The 18,708-nt window shown below is 59.9% G+C and overlaps 6 protein-coding genes and 1 non-coding gene across 7 annotated transcripts; 4 read left to right on the forward strand and 3 right to left on the reverse strand.

Moving 5' to 3' along the window:
- Positions 1–744: 744 nt before the first annotated feature.
- On the forward strand, positions 745–5,623 carry A1Q1_04612 (uncharacterized protein; the record flags this gene model as incomplete). Its single annotated transcript, XM_014328045.1, has 4 exons — positions 745–1,175; positions 1,227–1,260; positions 1,350–1,845; positions 2,142–5,623. The coding sequence occupies 4 exons, from the start codon at positions 745–747 to the stop codon at positions 5,621–5,623; spliced, it is 4,443 nt and encodes a 1,480-aa protein (XP_014183520.1).
- Positions 5,624–6,025: 402 nt separating this feature from the next.
- On the forward strand, positions 6,026–6,113 carry A1Q1_t055. The gene has a single exon. It is a non-coding gene; the product is annotated as a tRNA-Arg (tRNA).
- Positions 6,114–7,278: 1,165 nt separating this feature from the next.
- Positions 7,279–8,065, reverse strand: A1Q1_04614 (uncharacterized protein; the record flags this gene model as incomplete). The annotated part of the gene is made up of 2 exons (XM_014328046.1): positions 7,279–7,900; positions 7,941–8,065. 2 exons carry the CDS (start codon positions 8,063–8,065, stop codon positions 7,279–7,281), a joined length of 747 nt encoding a protein of 248 aa, XP_014183521.1.
- Positions 8,066–8,195: 130 nt separating this feature from the next.
- A1Q1_04615 (uncharacterized protein) lies at positions 8,196–10,496 on the reverse strand (the record flags this gene model as incomplete). The annotated part of the gene is made up of 1 exon (XM_014328047.1): positions 8,196–10,496. One exon carries the CDS (start codon positions 10,494–10,496, stop codon positions 8,196–8,198), a length of 2,301 nt encoding a protein of 766 aa, XP_014183522.1.
- Positions 10,497–10,908: 412 nt separating this feature from the next.
- On the reverse strand, positions 10,909–11,785 carry A1Q1_04616 (uncharacterized protein; the record flags this gene model as incomplete). The annotated part of the gene is made up of 3 exons (XM_014328048.1): positions 10,909–11,169; positions 11,218–11,730; positions 11,780–11,785. 3 exons carry the CDS (start codon positions 11,783–11,785, stop codon positions 10,909–10,911), a joined length of 780 nt encoding a protein of 259 aa, XP_014183523.1.
- A 2,631-nt stretch (positions 11,786–14,416) lies between these two features.
- Positions 14,417–17,206, forward strand: A1Q1_04617 (uncharacterized protein; the record flags this gene model as incomplete). Its single annotated transcript, XM_014328049.1, has 5 exons — positions 14,417–15,162; positions 15,221–15,231; positions 15,288–15,364; positions 15,418–16,002; positions 16,055–17,206. The coding sequence occupies 5 exons, from the start codon at positions 14,417–14,419 to the stop codon at positions 17,204–17,206; spliced, it is 2,571 nt and encodes an 856-aa protein (XP_014183524.1).
- A 326-nt stretch (positions 17,207–17,532) lies between these two features.
- Positions 17,533–18,572, forward strand: A1Q1_04618 (uncharacterized protein; the record flags this gene model as incomplete). The annotated part of the gene is made up of 2 exons (XM_014328050.1): positions 17,533–17,651; positions 17,741–18,572. 2 exons carry the CDS (start codon positions 17,533–17,535, stop codon positions 18,570–18,572), a joined length of 951 nt encoding a protein of 316 aa, XP_014183525.1.
- Between the last annotated feature and the right edge of the window lie 136 nt (positions 18,573–18,708).

Raw genomic sequence — 18,708 nt, forward strand, 5'->3', positions numbered from 1 at the left:
CCGTCGTATGCGCTGTCTCGACGACTGCTTAATTTCCCTCGATTCCAAATCCCATTAGGGCGACGAGGGTTCGGAACGCTTTTTTCCTGCAATCCTGCGTGGATCCTGCAAATGAGCAGAGCGGGCCGGGTCATGGAGCCGGCGCTCCAACCATGAGACAGCATACTCGCGGGTGCTCACTAGCGCTCCAGCGCTGTCCGGAAGGCAATTGACACCGAGCTCCAGCGCTTCAGCCGGGCCACAGACTTCCAAGGACGCACGCAATTCAGTCCCAAGCCACCTTAGGAGTCAGTGGACGGGCCCAGGATCGACCGCGTACCTATTCGTCAACAAGACGCGTCTGCTCTCTCTGATACCTTCGGCATCGCGCCTGATCCGAGGCTGGCATCCATGGCATCCTGGCATGGCACACGCCCGGTACCACAGTTACGTTGATTAAAACCTTGCTAGTGCGGGGCAAGGCTGCCTGAGTCCTGCTTATGAGCCCACAGCTGACTAGCTCTTCCGTCGTCCATCGCGTCTACAACCGCTCCGCTGCACAGCTACCGTTGTTCGGCGCGTGCCGACATCCAACCGCGACCATTTGTTTCTGATCATCATCTATCCTCGGACTTACTTGACACACGACTGCGACGAATATCTGACCGACGACTGGACGACGATCGGCCAACGCTCTAGCTCTCGACTTATAAACAACAACAACGATCCCGAACACAGCGTAAACTGATCTAGACGGCTACAGCGATGCCGCCACCGCTGTTCCTTCACAAGCCCGGGCTTGATGAACCAGTGCGCCCGACGTCGTTGCCACCACCACCGCGATCACCCAGCTACCGCTTCTTCCCAGCTGCAGGAGCACCGCCCGTCCCCGCCATCCCCGCTGCCCATGGACTGCCCACACCGGACGCGACGCCCGCGTCCTCCGTCGCTTCGTCGAGCTCCATGTCCCTCGCGCGCGGAGAACGCAAGCAACCGTCATCCTCTTGGCTGGACCAGAAGCCGACGAGCAGCAAGCCCAAACCGTCGCCAGTCCTCACACCCCCATCCATCTCGGAACGCAAGTTCACGCCCTTCTCACCACCACCACCCTCGGCTTCAGCGTCTTCCACGTCCTCGTCGTCGGACCGCAAGTCCACACGCCCCGTCCATGACGAGCTCAACGAAATTGCGTACCAGTACGCTCTGCGCGTAGCGTGAGTTCATAACGAGGCTAAGCAGTAAGGCAGCGCGGAGCTTGACCCACCCGAACTTCGGGCCTCGGTCAGCACCCGAAACCATTTCACGCCAACGGCCGTAATGGCCGGGACCGTTGCTTTGGATCGTCTCTCTGCACAGCTTTCATTATGCAGCGTGCTGCATCGGGCGATCCAGATGGTCTTTGCGGCGAGCGCGGCGACTTGGATATCCACTGTCGGGCTTTGGGGGCTTGGCTGTGCCGTACTGCCGCCCCTTCCGACGATCGACCTCTCGGCATGGCTGACTTAGCGCAGGATCCTCAACCATCGCATCAAAGCGCGGAGTGTGCGGAACGCGACCCTTCCACCGATGCCGAACCCAATCTCGCCCCTATCAGGACTAAAGCACTCGCACTCTACATCGAATCTCAGCACGCCAGCGAAAATCCCGCTAAGCCTGCGGCACAGATACTCGTCGTCCACCTTCCTTCCTTTGTTGGCGGACGAGACCGCGACAAGTCCGGTCCTCGTCCAGCGCGAGAGCAAGGAGCGCGGTGTACCGCTGATCGGCCCCGTGCCGAGCCCGACAACACTGAAGAAGCGCCGGTCAAGAGGCCTCAGCCTGCGGATATTACATCATCACTCAGAGAACAGGGTGCCGAAATACGCCGTGCGCGAATTCAGCCAATTCCTGGTGGTCAATGCGGACAAGGATCAGCCGGTCCCGAGTCCGAGCGCATCGCCTGTCGTCGGCGCCGTTGCTGACAGCGATGCGTCTTGGCCCGACGCATGTGCAACGTATCAGAGCCGGGAGAAGCACTGCTTCTCGTCTCGATCTGTGGAGGACATTGTGGAATGTGAGTTGAGCGGGTCCTGATTCTGATTCGGTACCAGAAGTTGATTGCGTCTGCGATTAGGAGCGTGCCTGAGAGATATGAGTGGATTGCGTTTGCTGACATTTTCCAGCGTTCATCGCCTCATCGCCCATTCACAAGCGACAGCAACACTCCGTCCGACTCCTCACCACCCTCTACACCTTCCTCCCCGAGTCACAACATTTCACTCAGGCCACCGCCGAGAAGGACCGCGACCTCCTCTTCCGCATCCGCGCCGACATTCAGCGTCTCCTCGAGCAGAGCGAGGACGACGTCACGCCGAAGCACAGCCCTCAACCTTCCCTCTCCCTCCGCCCTCGGCGTTCTGGAGGTCTCACTGCCGGCCTTCCCCGGAGCCCTACCTGCTCCAGTCTTCCTGCGAGTCCGACGACACAAACCCGCTTCCCTCGCAGCACATCGTTCGTTTCAACCAGCACCGCTTCCGCCCCCTCGCCTTCCTTCCCCATCACCCCTCGCACACCGCACCACACCCGCTCGGCTCAGAACCTTAACAGTCCTTCGTCGATCGTTATCTACCCGACTCGCAAGCCACCGCCGCCGCTCGTGGATGACGACCTCATTCGCCTAATCGGCCAGCTATGGGATATCCCTGCGGCACAGCATCAGCAGAACACCCGTGACATTGACTCCCGTCCGCTTGAGAAGCTTTACCTCGACCACTTGAAGCTTGAGCTGTCGCTGAACGTTAGCAGCATGTCACTCGCCGCCGACAAGAAGAAGCGGCATCACCGCCTCTCCAAACGTGTGACCGACCTCGTGTCCAACTTTCCCGAGATCATCGGTCCGGGATCATCATCGCCGAACCACTCTCTCAAGGGCGACTATTTCACGCCAAAGAAGAAGAATGGCGCCTTCTCCCGTCTCCTGAAGCGCGCGTCAACGCACTCGACGAACAGCTCTTTGCACGGGCCGATTACTTTGGACTCGCCTGGTGTTCCGTCCAGTGTCGCTACGCCCATTGCCGAAGAGCCGGGCAGCGCACGTTCGAGCGTAGCAGGCTTGCCGCCGGCGCCGACCGTGAACGCGCTCGTCACGCAGTGTGAGGAGATGTGGGAGCCCGAGACGGTCGAGGACAAGGAAGCCCAGGTGAACGAGGCGTTCAAGACATGGACGGAGTCCATCGGGTCGCGCGGCGAGGTTGCGGCGGGTGAGGCGCTGGCCAACAGCGTTGCCGACCTGTGCGATATGCTCGAGGACGAAGACCAGCCACCAATCCTGGAGGTGCTCTTCTCCCGCCTCTTTGATCTGACTGCGAAAGCCATGGCGTCCATCTTCCCCTCGACTGGCGTTCCGCCGCCATCGCCTCCACCATCGATCCTGCCTCTCTTGCATGTGCAGGCCGACCTGTTCATCGATTCGCCGGAAGCCAAGGAGGCGTTCAAGCGCATCTCGGCAGACGTGTACGCCGCCGCCGTCAACGAGTTCAATGCCGTCAGCACCGAACTCATCGCACACAACTACCTCCTCGGAACCGGGGGCGAGACGGCCGACCCCGTTATTGAAGGATTTGAGCGCCTCGCCGAATGGTTTGAGCAGGAGATCAGCAACGTCACCCACTCGTGGCGCCCTTCGCGCTGCCTGCCCGAATGCAGCCCCGCCCCAATCATCATCAGCGCGCAACTGCCCCTTTACCTCGGCGAGCTGAAGAGGCTTGAGCTCCCGCCCGGCGTCGAGGGTAGCAGTGATGTTTTCATCTCGCTGTACGAGGTGACCTACCGTCTGCTGAAGACGTACGAGGAGCTCACTGGAGCGGAGACCGCCTTCGACCTCGAACTGTTCTTCGAGCCGCACATTCAGAAGTGGCTGCGTGAAACGGAGAAGTCTCAGAACAAGGACTGGATCTTCCGCCTCGTGCAGGGCGAGACGTGGACGCTAGTTAACGGCCAGTACACGCAGGGATACCTCGACTTCATGGGACTCGTCAGCAACAGCCTCAAGGTCATCACGGCCTCGAGCTTGTCGCCATCCAAGCGCGCGCTCTTCCTCATGGACCTCAGCAAGACGCTGGCGGCCTCCCTGGTGCTGTACGCGCAGGTCTTGGCGGAGAAGTTTGAGTGGCAAGTCGCCCCGCCCATCTCGGAGGACGGCGCTAGCATTAGAAGTAGCGCTCAACTTGGCGGAAAGGACAAGTGGTTGCAGAAGGGCAAGCTTGCGCGTGACAAGCTGCTGGACCAGAAGCGCCGCATCGTCACCCCTTACGTTGTCGAGGAGACGGTGTGCGCGAAGCTGCTGAACGTCATCGCCGTTCAGAACGAGGTCCCCCGCCTCTCTGCGCAGATGGACGCGGACGCGTGCGCTGCAGCCCTGACGAACCTGCAAATCGAGGACGGCGATGACGACCGCGGCCGCACCTACACGATCACGATCCAGGCGGCCTCGGGGCTCTTCAAGCGCAACGGCAAGCCCGCCGACGCCTTCATCAGCATCTACGATCGGAGCACAGGCGAGCGGGTGCTCAAGACAGAGACGATGTTCGGCGACGCAAACCCGCGCTTCAACGAGAGCATTCGCGTCACTCTGCGGCCTGGCGAGAACAGGTTGCTCGAGGTGCAAGCCCATGACCGCGCGCTTGTGGGGCAGCACAACATCCTCGGATCCAAGACGCTCGTCATCAATGAGCACGCCGAGGATACCGTGCTCAGCCTCGCACCGAGTGGCAATGTGAAGGTGAGGGTGCAGAAGCCGTTCACCGAGGTGAACGACATCGCCTCGAACCTGTCGCACGCCGAGCGAGTTCTCGGACGGATCGAAAACGACATGCGGACTGCCCTCGCGGACCGGATACTGGAGTACCCTCGCTGGCTTCTGACCCCGGAGTACCTTGCCAATGTCGTCAAGGCATCGCACCTGAAGCGCGAGCTTTCTTTGGACCCCGTGTTCAAGCAGCTCGACGCCAACCTCGGCCTACTGATGGAGGTCAAACTCACCCCCGTCATCATTGCGGTGTGGGATGGCCTCCTCTCTGTCTTCGCCGAGCTGCTCCTCCCGCCCCTCGGCGAGCCGATGCAGGGCGGTATCGGTCTCCACGGTCTGGTGGGCAGCAGGGATGCAGGTCCCGGTGTGCTCTCCGAGAGCAAGACGAAGCAAGTCTTCAAGTGGGTCGCCGACACTAAGGCTTTTTTCAACCCCGAGGGCCAAGGCATTCCCCTCGACGCTCTCGAGAGCCCACGATACCAGACGCTCATGAACATCCCCCGTTGGAACAAGGTCGCGACACGAGAACTCATGGACGCTGTCTCAGCGGACGTGAGGACATTCTGGCAAGCTCCTTCCCAGCCCGCCGTCTCCGCTCCGTCCACTCCAGCGACCCCCACCTCGGCTACCAACACCCCGCCACCTCTCCCCTCTCGCCCGGGCAGCCGCCCGACCCTCCCGCCTCGTCCCGGCAGCACCACCTCCACGCCTCCCCTCCCCGCCCCCCTCCACCCACCTCCGCACCCCGCGCCGTCGCGAACGGTACGTCGACTCCCCACTCCCCCTGGTCGAAGGATGCGCAACCAGCCCCTATCTCGCCCGAAGCCGCAGCCGGCCTCAAAGCTCGTATCGAGGTGATGCTCCGCATTCTGAGCCTGCGTCAGGGAACCCGCGGCTTTGTGCGGGAACACACAGTCTTCTTGAACCGGGACGCGTCGTAGAGTGACACACCCGGTTGTGCAGACGACGTCTGGGAGCTCATTTGAGCGTCCACAAGTATCTATCCATTCATTCATCAGGTCTATCGCGAGACGCCTTCCCCACCTATACACGTCTGGGGAAGCGATTGTATCTTTTTGTACATCTGCTATGTATCTTACGGTTATAATCGTGCGTCTCCTGGCAAGTTGTTGCGACTCTCTCGTAACGCTTGGCTGCATGGTCTCTCCACTGGGCTGTGTAGATGGAGGGTAAGATGAGCGGAGCCCCGCGCCGCGGCGCGTCCATTGATGAAGAGACAGTGCACGTGGCTGTCGGAGAGCGCATTTAGCTCAGTGGCCAGAGCGTTGGTTTTCGGTTAGTTCGCCGACACCGCCAAGGGTCGCAGGTTCGACCCCTGTAATGCGCTTACCTTTTTCGTAGCAAAGCCTGGCGATGTTATTGGTAGACATTCTGTCCAGTGAACCGGGTTCTGCACAATTGCATGCTGCTCGCACTTGTCCACCTGTAGCATCTTGTACTTAACGTACTAACTCACGGCCGAGTCGTGGCCCGGCTCCCATTTATGTCTCTGAGCAGGTCGCGAAAGTAGCAAGCGACGAGCTCAGGATCGCGAACGAGGTCCAGGGAAGCATTCCTCTCAACCCACAAGTCTTCTTGGATCTGCAAGCTGAGTGCCCACGCCCTCTGCAGTGCCCAGGCGTGGTCAGGGCGAATGATACGGGATGCGGCGAGGGACATGGCGCCCGGATCGAAGAAGCTGTGAACAGCGAGAGCGTCAAGACGCTGGTCGCAGTGACCCGCGCGGGTGACGTCAACTTTGAAGGCGGTTGGCGTAGAAAAGTGCATATGATCAAGGACAAACTGACAGACGAAAGTCGCATCAGCGGCTGACGCCAGTGCGAAGACGTCCATGGGCGCCAGAGTCGACGATGCCGAGTACTTCAGCAGCCACAGCTCGAATGGTGGCAGCAGGCGTGTGCACTCGTACTTGTAGATGAAGGAGAGGAGGCGCGCGACGTCGGAGCAGTAGGGCAGCTTGCCTTTGGGCTTGGGAGACAGCTCGCCTCGGCAGCTGAGCTCCAAGAAGCGCTCAAGGACTTCTGACGTCTCGATGTCGCGATCCCCGAAGTGCACGCTCTTCTCGCCGGAGCTGGTGTCGGAAGCGTCGCCAAGGACCTCACTACCAGGTTAGCAGGGGTTTTCTGCTACCCACGCTACTCACCTGACGCAGAGAAGGACGCGAGAGGGGGCTTTGAAGACTACATTGTCGGAGGAGATGAGTGTGAAGTCGCCTTGGTTCCAGACGGAGTGTTGAGTGAGAGTGTCGGGGTGGAGATACTCGGCCATGGCTGTGATGGGGCCGATGTGAAGGTGGTGCAGATGAAGGTAGGGCAGGCGTGGAGGGTTGCCATCGAGTTACTGTGCTGTGAGTGTAGTGAGGTTCTGTAGGTCTGATCGGCGCGATCAGCTAGGTCTCGCGGGTTCCAGAAGTCAGTCGTTAGTGTCTGGTAGTTTTGATGTTACCTAACGCAGGCGCTTTGCCTCGATGTGTACGGACTGGAGAATTACTATCATGCATCATGATCAGCTCCGCGAACCAGTGCTTTGAAAAGACGTGCCACAGCCATCGGGTCGCGAGATTGGTGCCTGCCCACACTGCAGTTTCGGTATTCAGTGCTCCGAGACCAAGCTGCGGTGAGCGCCCACGAGTGAGCGGGGTATATCAGCTTCCACAACGGCAGAGGGATAGTACCGGGGTCAAGACCCCGCATTGACCTTTCATCCCTATACCCCTTAGGTTGATTGTCGTCTGCCGAATCTGCAGCCTGAAGGGCAAGCTCACAGACTGACGGACTGTCCGTCACCGAACCGATGACGAAGGACCTGAGAGGGTTCATTCGAGCCTCTTCCAGGCAGCGAACCGTCGTCAGTTGAAGTAGACGGAGCAATGGAGCGCAGTCATACTTGTGGAGAAACTGAACGAGGCGGTGTATTTCACGACAGACAGCCACATCATCGTCGCTTTCGTGTCCGGGAGCTTGAGATTGAGTTGAGGGAGTAGCAATGTACTTGACAGCCAGGTTGAGAAACCGATCGATGGTCGACGAAGACTCAAGCTCCGGGTCGGTGAAACGGACGACCTTCTCAGCTGACGACCCCCCAGAAACGTCGGCTGCATCGGCGAGATTGTTGCTGAGCTTATTAACGTACGGTTGCTGACTCCAGAACTCACCTGGCCCAGAACAGGGTGCGCGATGGGACTCGAAAGCTTACGTTGTCCGCTGATATAAGACAGAACTCTCCTTCTGTCCACGCCTCATGTGGTGTAGGGGGAGGGTCTACCGGGTCGTCGGGCATGATGGTTGGGAAGATGTGGAAGATGAGGACGGGGAGGGCAAGGGAAAAGAGCAACACTGGTGAGTGATATATGGATCAGTCGGGAGGAAGATAGGATATGATACATGTGACGTAGATACAAGTGTGGATCTCACTCAGTGAACTGGGCGACATACTCGTCGATGCCCTCCTCGAGCAGCCTGAGACGCCCCTCCTCAAGGACGTAAACGTCATCAGCCGTCTCGCGGACAAAGTGACGGTCGTGGGTCACGAGGACGACAGTGCCCTCATAGTCGTTAAGGGCGGCAACAAGGCCCTGGACAGCGTACATGTCGAGGTGATTCGTGATCTCATCGAGAAGGAGGATGTGTGGCCGTTCCCACAGCATGAGGGCCATAGCCAGCCTCGCCCTCTGCCCTCCACTCATGGTGTTGACGGGCCGGATCGCAAGCTGACCAGAGACCCCGAACCCGCCAAGCCACTTGCGCAGATCGCCCTCCTTGGGCGCAGTCGCTTCCCGGCCCTTGGAGATCGCCTCGGCCACCTCCTTCTCGGCCTTGGTGCGCAGGATGTCGAGGGCCGAGTACTTCACGGAGCTCAGCTCGTCGACGAAGTGCTGCGTGTAGTGGCCGATACGGAGGCCCGGGTGCCGCGTGATATTGCCGTGCGTCGGGGCCAGACCGCCGCTAAGCAGTTGCACTAGCGTCGACTTGCCGCATCCGTTCAGACCGAGGAGGGCAATGTGGTCGCCGGGCATGATACTGAGGCTGACGCTTTTGATGACGCGTCGCTTGCGCCCGGGGTAGCTGAAGCTCACGCTCGACAACGAGATCAAGGGCCCACTGCCGCGCAGCGTCTCGGGAGTCGGGATCTTGAGGTCGACGCTCGCCTCGGCCTTCTTTAGCTCGATCTCGGGGCGCATGGTGTCATGATATCCCGCCCAGTACGAAACCTTGAACCGTTTCCCGTCCTCCGTCTTCTCCATGCCAGTCATGCGTTCGAGTTTCTTCTGCCGCGAAGCGACCTGGCCAAGCACCTTGTCGTCGTTGGACGACCGGGCGTGCTTCATGAAGCGCTCGATCGACTTCTGCACATGCTCCCTGCGCCGCTGCAGTGCCTCGTGCTGGCGCTGCTTCTTCTTGGCTAGCTCCTCCTCGTTCTGCTCGTACTCGTCGTAGTTTCCGGGATGGTACGAGAGCGTCTTGTCGCTGAGCCGGATGATCTCCTGCGAAACGCCGTTCAGGAAATCCCGGTCGTGCGAGACGCACACAATTGTGACGTCCAGGGTGGAGAGGTACTCTTGCAGCCATGCGATGGCGGCGAGATCCAAGTGGTTCGTGCACTCGTCCAGGAGCAGCAGGTCGGGGCGGACAAACATCGCCTTGGCTAGCGCTACACGCATACGCCATCCACCAGAGAGGGCGGAGACGGGTCCGTCAGCCGTCTCCTCGTCGATGTCGAGTCCGGCAAGGATAGCTCTCGCACGAGCCTCGGCACTATCGGCGTCCATCTTGCTCAGCTCGTCGTACAGAGTCGCCAGTACACGAGCAGCGACCTGCGCCTCGCTCTCCGCAGAGGTCCCATAAACCTCCTCGCGAACCGAGGCGAGCATGGTCTGCTCGGCCTTCAGAGCAACACCGCGCGCCTTCTTCCCCCTTGCTCCGGAGCGGAGAGTAGCGATCTTCTGAGCCGCGAGGATGCGCTCGTTGGCGATACGCTCAATGTACGTTGTGATCGCGTCAATGATCTTGCCATCATCGGCCGAGGTAACGGCAGCCTCGATGCGCTCCGTATCACGGACACGCTTGGTGACTTCCTCGTCTGAGCTCAGAACGGCAGAGAGCACGCTCTCGTCCGACTCCACGACGTCGAGCTGCTGCACGTACAGCGTACGAATATTCTCGGGAAAGCCGATGAGCGAGTGGTCACCGATAACGGAGAGCAGCGTTGATTTGCCTGTGCCGTTCCGCCCGACAAGGCCGTAATGTGTTCCGCTCTTGAGCCAAAGACGAGCATCAACGAGTAACTCGGCCTCGTCAACAGTCACGTTTACGCCGCGCAGGTCGATCTCGGTCGAGAGCGTCGAGAGGGTAGCGGAATGAAATCGGCTCTGTTGGCTGTAGGCCATGATGCTGGGACCCGTCGGTGCAGCCGGTGTGCGCTTCTTCTTGTCCTTCTTTGAAGGTGTCGATGGCCGGGTCTCAACCTCAGCCAGAAGAGAGGAGGGGTCGGGCGCCGCGCTGGCGGTCGGAGCGGAGCCGAGCGAGAGCTTCGCAAACATGCGGTCCAGATCGGCTGGACCCATGCCCAAGAACGGAGCGAGGGCTTTTCGGACGTCGTCGGGGTCCGTCTTGCCCTCGATCACTGTGCCGAGGTATGAGACGGTGCCGTCGTCGAGCGTCTCGCGCACGTCCGGCGGAGCCGCTGCGACAACCTGGTCGATCGTGATCATGGTGGATAGATTTGAAAGTTGAGAAAGAAAGGGAAAGTGTGAGGCCGTGTAGTGGAGAGGTTGATAGCTGGTCGCTACAGTTGATCTTCTTTGTTTCGTTACGGGGTCGTTGATTGTCGTGATGGAGGGTTGAAGTCGGTGCGGAGCTCTGATAACTGTTGTCGCGATCTCGGAGTGGACCGATCGAATCGACTTGGCTGGCTCTGCGGATCCGGCCGGCTCTCACTAGGCCCCGGATCCGAGGCACGTGGATATCATCAGCCTGACTCCACCATCAGCCACTTTCCGCCGCTCAGCAACTGACGGTGTACGATGCGATAACACTACAGCATACATCTGAAACCATAACGGACTATAACTAACGCTATCTGAATGGAAATAGAAATCGAAGAGGAACAGTACCGAATCATTCCTAAGGGTTCGTCTGCCCTCCTTTGGCGGCTGTCGTACTGAACTCGTGCCGCTCGGGTGCGAACTGCACGTCGATCGCCCGACCACCGTACACGTAGCCCATGAAGCGGTCACACGACTGCTGGGCCTCAGATAAATCGGTGAACTCAACAAAGCCCTCACCGCGCGGCCGCTCTCCGTCGATCAAGACTTCTGCCAGCGTGACATTGCCGACAGTCTCGAAGAGCTCAACGAGGTCTTCGTTCGATGTAGCGAAGGGGAGCTGGCCGTCAGCTTAAGTGATTGATGTTGCTGGACTCACGTTGCGAACAAAGATCTGCTGGCTCGGCTCAGCCGGGACAGGCTGAAGACCGGTGCTGACACGGCCATCACCCTGCGACGCCGGGCCAGTGGGCGCTTGTCCGAAGCTGTCGGTGTCGGCGTAGCTTCCGGTTGCAGGCGGGGGCGCAGCGGCGGCATAACCGCCGTTGAAGTCGCCCCCGGCAGCACCATAGCCACCGCCGAATGCACCTGCTCCCGCTAACCCTCCGCGTCCTCCGAAGCCACCGCGAGGAGGGAAGCCACCCCTCGGCGGGAAGCCACCGCGCATTCCTCCGCGACCACCGCGGAAGGACGTGCTTGCGTACTTGTCCTCGCGACAGTCGAGGACGTTGCCGTACCAGTCGAAGCCCTTGAACATCCTCAGCGCGTTGTCGGCGGTGTGGGGATCGGCAAAGACCACCACGGCGCTGCCCTTCGGCCGACCGTCTGGGGTCATATTGAGGTCGACACGAGTAACATCACCCGCTTGGCGCATGAGGTCCTTAAGATCTTGCCAAGAGGCCTGGAGAGGAAGCTGCCGTCAGATCTAGCAAGGGGTGAGGCTATCTTACGTTCATGACGAAAATGCTGCGGTTCGGACCAGTTGAGCGCTCGCCAAGGGCGGCGCCGATTCTGCCAGGGTGGGGAGGTGCACCAAAGCGTGCGACTTCTTCGCGGTCCTGCGAGATCAGATGTGTTCCCCCCCTCTTCCCTTACCTCGCGAATAAAGACATCGCGACCCATAAACGACTTCTCGTGGAGCTGGGACAGAGCGTCTCGCGCCTGGTCCGGAGACTCAAACTCGACGATTCTGGGCGTCAGCTGGGAAATGATCCATCAACTCACCCGCAACCCTTGGAAGTGCCTGCCGGGGTCACCAGCACTTCTGAGAACACCACATTCCCTCCAGCTGTAACAGTTAGTTACTAGTTGATCGATCTGTGTCCTCCATCCGGTTCTCCATCATTCAGGTAACCCGCCCCATCCAGTCCATCACAGAGTCGTCCGGGTGAATGACCAAGTCCCTTCTTGTCCTCGCTGAGATGCGCCGAGCTTCCATCTCCTTCTGCGTCTCCAAGCGGTCCCTCCGAACCCAGACCTTGCACCGCAATGTGCGAATCCTCCCTCCCTTCTCCACCTGCCCTCTTACGGGGAGTCCAAGAGTGTGAATATCCAACGCGAACGCACCTCCCATCATGAAATCGCGCAAGTCGCGGTAGGTACAGCTGTAAGACAGGTTGCCGACGTACAGCCTGTTCTCGCGCCTGCTGACGCGGGAGTGCGCTTCGGCTTCCTCCGGTGGCGCGTTCATCGGTCCGTTGGGCGGCGGTCGTCGGTCGTCCCTGGGGTCGTATCCGCGCGAGGATCTTCCACCGTATCCTCCGCCACCGCGATAGCTGTCGTAGCCGCGATCTCCGAACCCGCCCCGGCCCCGGCCTCCACGGAAGCCGCCGCGGGGTGGCCCATCGTAGAACCCTCCGCGACCACGACCGCGTCCGCCGAAGCCGCCACTGCGTCCGTTGTCCTGGTACCGGCTCCAGTCGGGGTAGCGGTTGTCGCGATCATCATGGCGGTCGCCGCGGTCCCGGGGACGGTCGCGTTCCCTGGATCGATCGCGGTCCCGCCTCGGTGAACGCGTGCGAGAGCGGGAGCGGCGCTGATGTCAGCTTCTTTCTAGCATGCTTCAAAGCTACTCACGCGCTCACGCCTGTCGTACCGGTCGTCGTCGCGGCGGTCCCTGCTGCGACTGCGATCGCGATCGTCGCGGTCTCGGCGATCGCCACGGTCACGGTCTACGTCCCGGTCGCCATCGTCGCGGCTGTGCCGGCGATCTGCGCGTCAGCCATGCAAGCGGAGTGTGAGCTTACCGTCCCGCGGCTCCATGTCGGTGTCCATAGCAGCGAACGATGGATGCGTGTGATGGATGGTGGTTGCGGCGGACGCAGGCGGCGGTAATGAATCGAATCGCGCGCCGTGGCTATTGACCGACACGCGTGATCGTAACCGACAATAACAACAGTGCCCCGCGCGGCACGTCCCTAGCCCGACATATCTCCGAGGCATGTGGCACCTGGCCGCCGGCAATGGACGGCCTTCCTCGACGACTTCTGCTATCCTCACCATCGCTCTTCGTCAGCTCCTTCCATCGTTGCATCAGCATCCCACCTATCCAGCAGCACTGTGGCTGCTTCTTGTTACTTCTGCATTGCGCCTGTTTTGGTCCGATAAGCCTCAAGCTATTCCGCCGGCTTGCAACTGCGATCGGTGAGCTTCGTCACCCTCTGCCTGAGCTTGCCTGCTGGATGAACCATCCCTTTCCAACCGCACTGCACCTGTCCCCTCACCCCTGTGCGCCAGTCAATGTGCTGCCCGATCGCGGTTTCCTGCGTATTGTCATATTATATCTCCTATTGTTGGAAGTGAAGGGTGTACCCCGTCTCTGGCCAGGGACGGGCTTGTCCATGGTGGAGGGTTGATCACCCCTGAGGCGTTTTCGGCCTCTATCTGAGACCGCCGCAGGGTTGGCCGGTATTTATGAACTGCTCAAGCTGGAGCGAAAAGAGGGAGCGCGACGCGTTTGAGAATGAGAAGATGGTTTGGAATGACTGCAGAGCATGTAGAGGCGTGGTTGCCTCCGCTACCGCTCTGGTCATAAGACTGAAGGGAGACAGATTGAAGACTGAGCCGCGGCATGCAGATGAACGCGCTATCGTCGGGCACAAATCAGCCGCGAGGTGACTCAACCAACCACGACAACCTTCCCCGCGCGCATTGTCCACCGATCCCCAGACCTGTCGACCCTCTCCCCCCCTGCACAGATCACCAACCCCTTGGCCGAAACCGGGACTCGCAACCCGGCGACCCTGTCAAAGTGCGCCTCTTGTTCGTTTCCAGCACTGCAACATGCACCTGTCTCGCTGGCGTCAAATTGAAATGGGCAGATACCGCGGTACGTAACGACTGAATGGCGACTCGGCAAGGGTCAGACGACTAGGGCGACAGCGCGCACATTCCGAGTTACCGGCTCGGATCCGTAGCCACTCGATTCTTGGCGCAGCGGGCGGCTTCGCGACTGGCAGGCAGGCGACGCGCGACTGTCGGAAGGCGCAACGTTGCAGCGCCCGCAGACCCGGAGCAAGACCCAGTGCTGTGCGGCAAGTGATCGTCGCTCTTCGCCGCTGGTCCTATGCGGACGCGGTTGACTCGACATGACTGGACTCGAGGACACCCTCGACTTTCTCCGTGTCGCGTCTCGAGTCTATATAACAAATCGCGCCTCCTTGATTTCTTTTTCGACCACCCTGCATATCATCTCCATCAACCTCATCACACACAGCTTCATGGACAAGGTCGCCGACGTCATCGAGCAGGCGAATCGCCAGAAGCGGCCAGTCAAGCAACCCACCTTCTCCAACCTCACCCTTCCCTCCGACTACGACCACCTCAACCTCGTCACCCGACTATGGCTTCAGTCACGTATCATCAAGCCAAAGGAATGGGAGGAGAAGGAGAAAGAACGGGAGAAGCGTAGGGAGGAGAGGGAGAAGGAGCGACAACGGCGGAAGGAGAAGCAAGCTCTGGAGGACGGCTCGACGGAACCGGTTACCACCAAGGACGAGAAAGACAGCAAAGAGGTTGATCGAGCCGACGGAGCCTCAACGCCAGCGAGCGAGGCGTCGTCCTCCAGTGCGTCGTCATCCTCTACCAGCGCTACCTCCGTTGACGACCTTGCAGATGAAAAGCTTGGGTTAACAGTCTCACGATCAACCGACGGGCCCCTGTTCCGCGCGGCGGGCAGCCCACGCCCGAAGACCTTGGCGGAGGTCTGGCTCTGGCTAGATCTCTGCCGCGAGCTGTCACCATTCTTGACCAAGGGTGTCCGGAAGCTCCATCCGATGCGATTGTTCATCTATCTGTTGGAGCAGATGTCTGATCGCTTGCATACGACAGTGAAGTGAGTAACCACCCATCGGCAAGGGCGCTGACAGGCCAGTTTGTACGCTACATCACAGCTCTATGATCTGTGCGAGCGCGCCCTCGGCGGAAAGCCTGCGTCTTGGAGCACAGCTTTACGAGTAGCGAGCTCCGGAATGGCGATGATCCTCTATCGCGAGCTCACAGGAAGGCTCTTCAATGACAACAGCACTAAGCTTCACGTGAGTCAAAGCGCACGGGTGACGCTGACATCCAGCAATGGCTAGAAACCAAGTTCGAGCGCCAGTATCTCTCTATGCGGCTGGAGGCTCCACCGCATGGCACGGACGAACTTTCTTCCGCGCTCGTGTATGAGGCGGGTATCTTCTCCGGTATGGAGAGCGCACCCTACTACCACAGCGGACCGTTTGGCTTGGTGAATGGTGTTAGCGGTGCTCTGGCTGAGCTTGTGGATATCGCAGCCCAGGTCACTATGCTCGTGCAGGCTATTGGTGGTCTCGAGCAGATTAAGAAGCGTGACCCCAAGAGTCTTACGCTGATCGGACTCGCCTTTGCTCCCACGTTGATCACCAAACTGTCTGACTTTGTCTACAGCTTTGATGAGGACGACGACGAGTACGAGCAGCACGAGGAGGATGTGACTGAGTTTGAAAACGTCGAGTACTTGATGCGAGAAATCGCCACCTCGACGAAGTACAAGCAGGAGGCTACGCTGTTCGGTCTGCACGACTGGTGTCTCAAGACGTGGGACAAGGCACGCGAGATGCTGCAGGCGCAATCCTGGGAGCAGAGCTTCCAGTCGCAGGCGAAGAGCGTCGGCTTCAAGCTCCTCAACGAGATGGCCGGAACGGCGTTCTACGTGAGTGCTATTCCTATGATATTGCTGACGCCAGGTTCTGCTTGCCACGAAGACTATCGACACCGGTCTGTCGCTCGGTTCCATTCACACGTACCAGGGCACCGCGCGCCAGCTCGTGTACTCTGTGAGGCGACTGTTCAACCACCTGAACCTCTCCTATCAGTCGGTCTTCTATGCCGCCGCATTCGCCGGCGCTTCCGAACCGTCTCCACGCGGCCTGGACATCGACTTTGAGACTACTCGCCAGAACGGAGGAATGCGGATCGAGGCGAAGGATCTTTCCTTCACGTACCCCGGTGCGGACAAGCCAACTCTAACCAACGTCAACCTCACGATCGAGCCTGGGCAGACTCTCGCTATCGTCGGATACAATGGTGGCGGCAAGACGACTCTCGTCAAGCTGCTGACGGGACTCTTCGAGCACAGCTCTGGATCTCTGACGATCAACGGCGTCGCCCCCCGGGACTTCAACTCGAAGACGCTGCACAAGCGCATGTCGGCTCTGTTCCAGGACTTCAACCGCTACAACCTGACGCTCCGCGAGAACGTCGGCATGGGTTTGGTGGAGAAGATTGAGGATCGCGCCGCGGTGAACCAGGCCATCGAGGACGGAGGTGCCCAGGCCATCCGCGCCAAGGGTGGACTGGAGGCGACGTTGAACCCGTGGGGCGAGCCCGAGCCGCCGAGGATGGACATGAAGACGTGGAGGGACGTAGACTCGGATGACGACAGCGACGACGATGGCTCGTGGGTGCAGCTGTCGGGCGGACAGTGGCAGCGTGTTGGTCTCGCCCGTGCCTTCATGCGTGCAAAGGAAAGCGACCTGGTCGTCTTCGACGAGCCTTCGTCGGCCCTCGACCCTCGCGCCGAGGCCGAGTTGTTCAACAACATTCACAACCTGACGAACATCGCGGGCACGACGACCGTGTACATCTCGCACCGCTTCAACACTGTGCGCAAGGCGGACCGCATCGCCCTCATGGAGAATGGAGTGAGTATGACGAGCACAGCTGGTAGGCGACAACGTCGAGCTGACATACAGACCATTGCCGAATACGGAACGCACAAGGAGCTCATGGAGAAGAAGGGACAGTACTACGAGCTGTTCACCATGCAGGCGGAGGGCTACCTCGACAAGTCGGAGACGGCTACACCTGCTGAGGCGGCTGTCGAGGGTGCCAACACTCCCGCGGAGTCGGCGTGAGGTGGATGTGGCGACACTGTTGTAAATGTGTATAATTCTGGGAACTTCCGACACTTTTGGGGACGACTTCAACTCTTAGACGCTAGACTCGAACACCACTGCTGTTGTCATGCAGATTCTGTAACTCGTTGAAACTGACGCAGAACGAGCCAGGTCTACCCCTGGCGCCCTTCTACGGCGAGCGCGCGCATCACCACCAGCGGAAACAACTCTGCGATCAGCCGCCTATGTGTCGCATAAAGGGGCTGGCAACGTGTCGTCTACTCCTTCCCAACTCATCCTACTCACAAAGACGCCTGAACTCTACATAACCCTGCATCAGCAGCATGCCCAAGTACCGCGCGACAGTCCGCGACCACCCCGACTGGCGTGAGGGCGACTTTACTCTGATCTCGGCCGACGGGTGGCGCTTCAAGGTGTTGTCGGCGTATGTCATGTCGTCCAGGTGAGTCATCTCCTCACGCACTCATCTTACTTGCAAACCGCTTGCTCGCCTGTGGAGCTTTGTTCAATATGGCCGCTGACTGACTCCAGCTCCGTGCTCCGCGACGCACTCTCCTACGGCCCCCGGCAGAAGGTCCGCTTCACCGAGCCGGGGGAGGGCAAGGCCGTCATCGCACGCTGGCTCCAGCTCCTCGTTCACGTCACCATCGGCGGGCGGCGCGGCCACTTCCGGCACCCCTCGCACGCAGCAGCAACCTACATCGACATCGGGACGTACATCGCGCTCGTCCGCTTCCTGCGCAAATGGGGGTGCGAGCAGACCCTGGCCCACCTCTGCCTGCTCTTCACGCAAGCGCTCGTGAACCAGGATATAAGCCGCGCCGATGCCTTCACACTCGGTGCGGCAGCGGACAATGTTCTGCTCTGCGTCAACGCAATGCGTCTGGGAAATACGGCGCTGTATCCTGCCCCGTCACCGCCCCCGCGCACGTCGGTCCACTCGCACCGCTCCAGCTGGAGTTTCTTCGGCTCGCGCTCAAACCTGGCCTCGCCGCAATCGCTCTCTGCCAGCTCGCACGCATCCTCCTACGGCATGGCAAAGGAGAAACTTGGGCCCCTGCGCGTCGAGGATCTCAAGCTGGAGCACTGGCGCGCCATTCCGCCCGAGTACATCTTTGCGCTTGGGCGGGCGATGCGCGACGACGATCTCGAGGATCCCGCCAGGAGAGGGGAGCACCTTGAGACGGATTTCAAGAAGCTGCTCTCCTGCGCGACGGCGTTCTTTGGTCGTCCTGATCCGGCACTGGATAGGTTGACGGGGGAGCCGGTGTTTCTGTCCAGCGAGGAGGCGGAGGAACTCGATTGTGCTGAGTTTCAGAGAGTCGTCATGGGTCGGAACACGAAGAGGGCGTCGTTCCCGTAGCTGTGAGGTTTCCGTGTTTTCGTGTGTATTCTCCTTCCTGGTTTTGGGTATGCACGACACTGGTTGTCTTATTTGAGGCCTCAGTGTGATTGAGAGGAGATGTGGGACACGTTTTGAGCTGAGGACAAGGATGCCT

This window comes from Trichosporon asahii (genome assembly GCF_000293215.1).
Source record: "Trichosporon asahii var. asahii CBS 2479 unplaced genomic scaffold scaffold00005, whole genome shotgun sequence".
In the NCBI taxonomy this organism is placed as follows: Eukaryota; Fungi; Basidiomycota; class Tremellomycetes; order Trichosporonales; family Trichosporonaceae; genus Trichosporon; species Trichosporon asahii.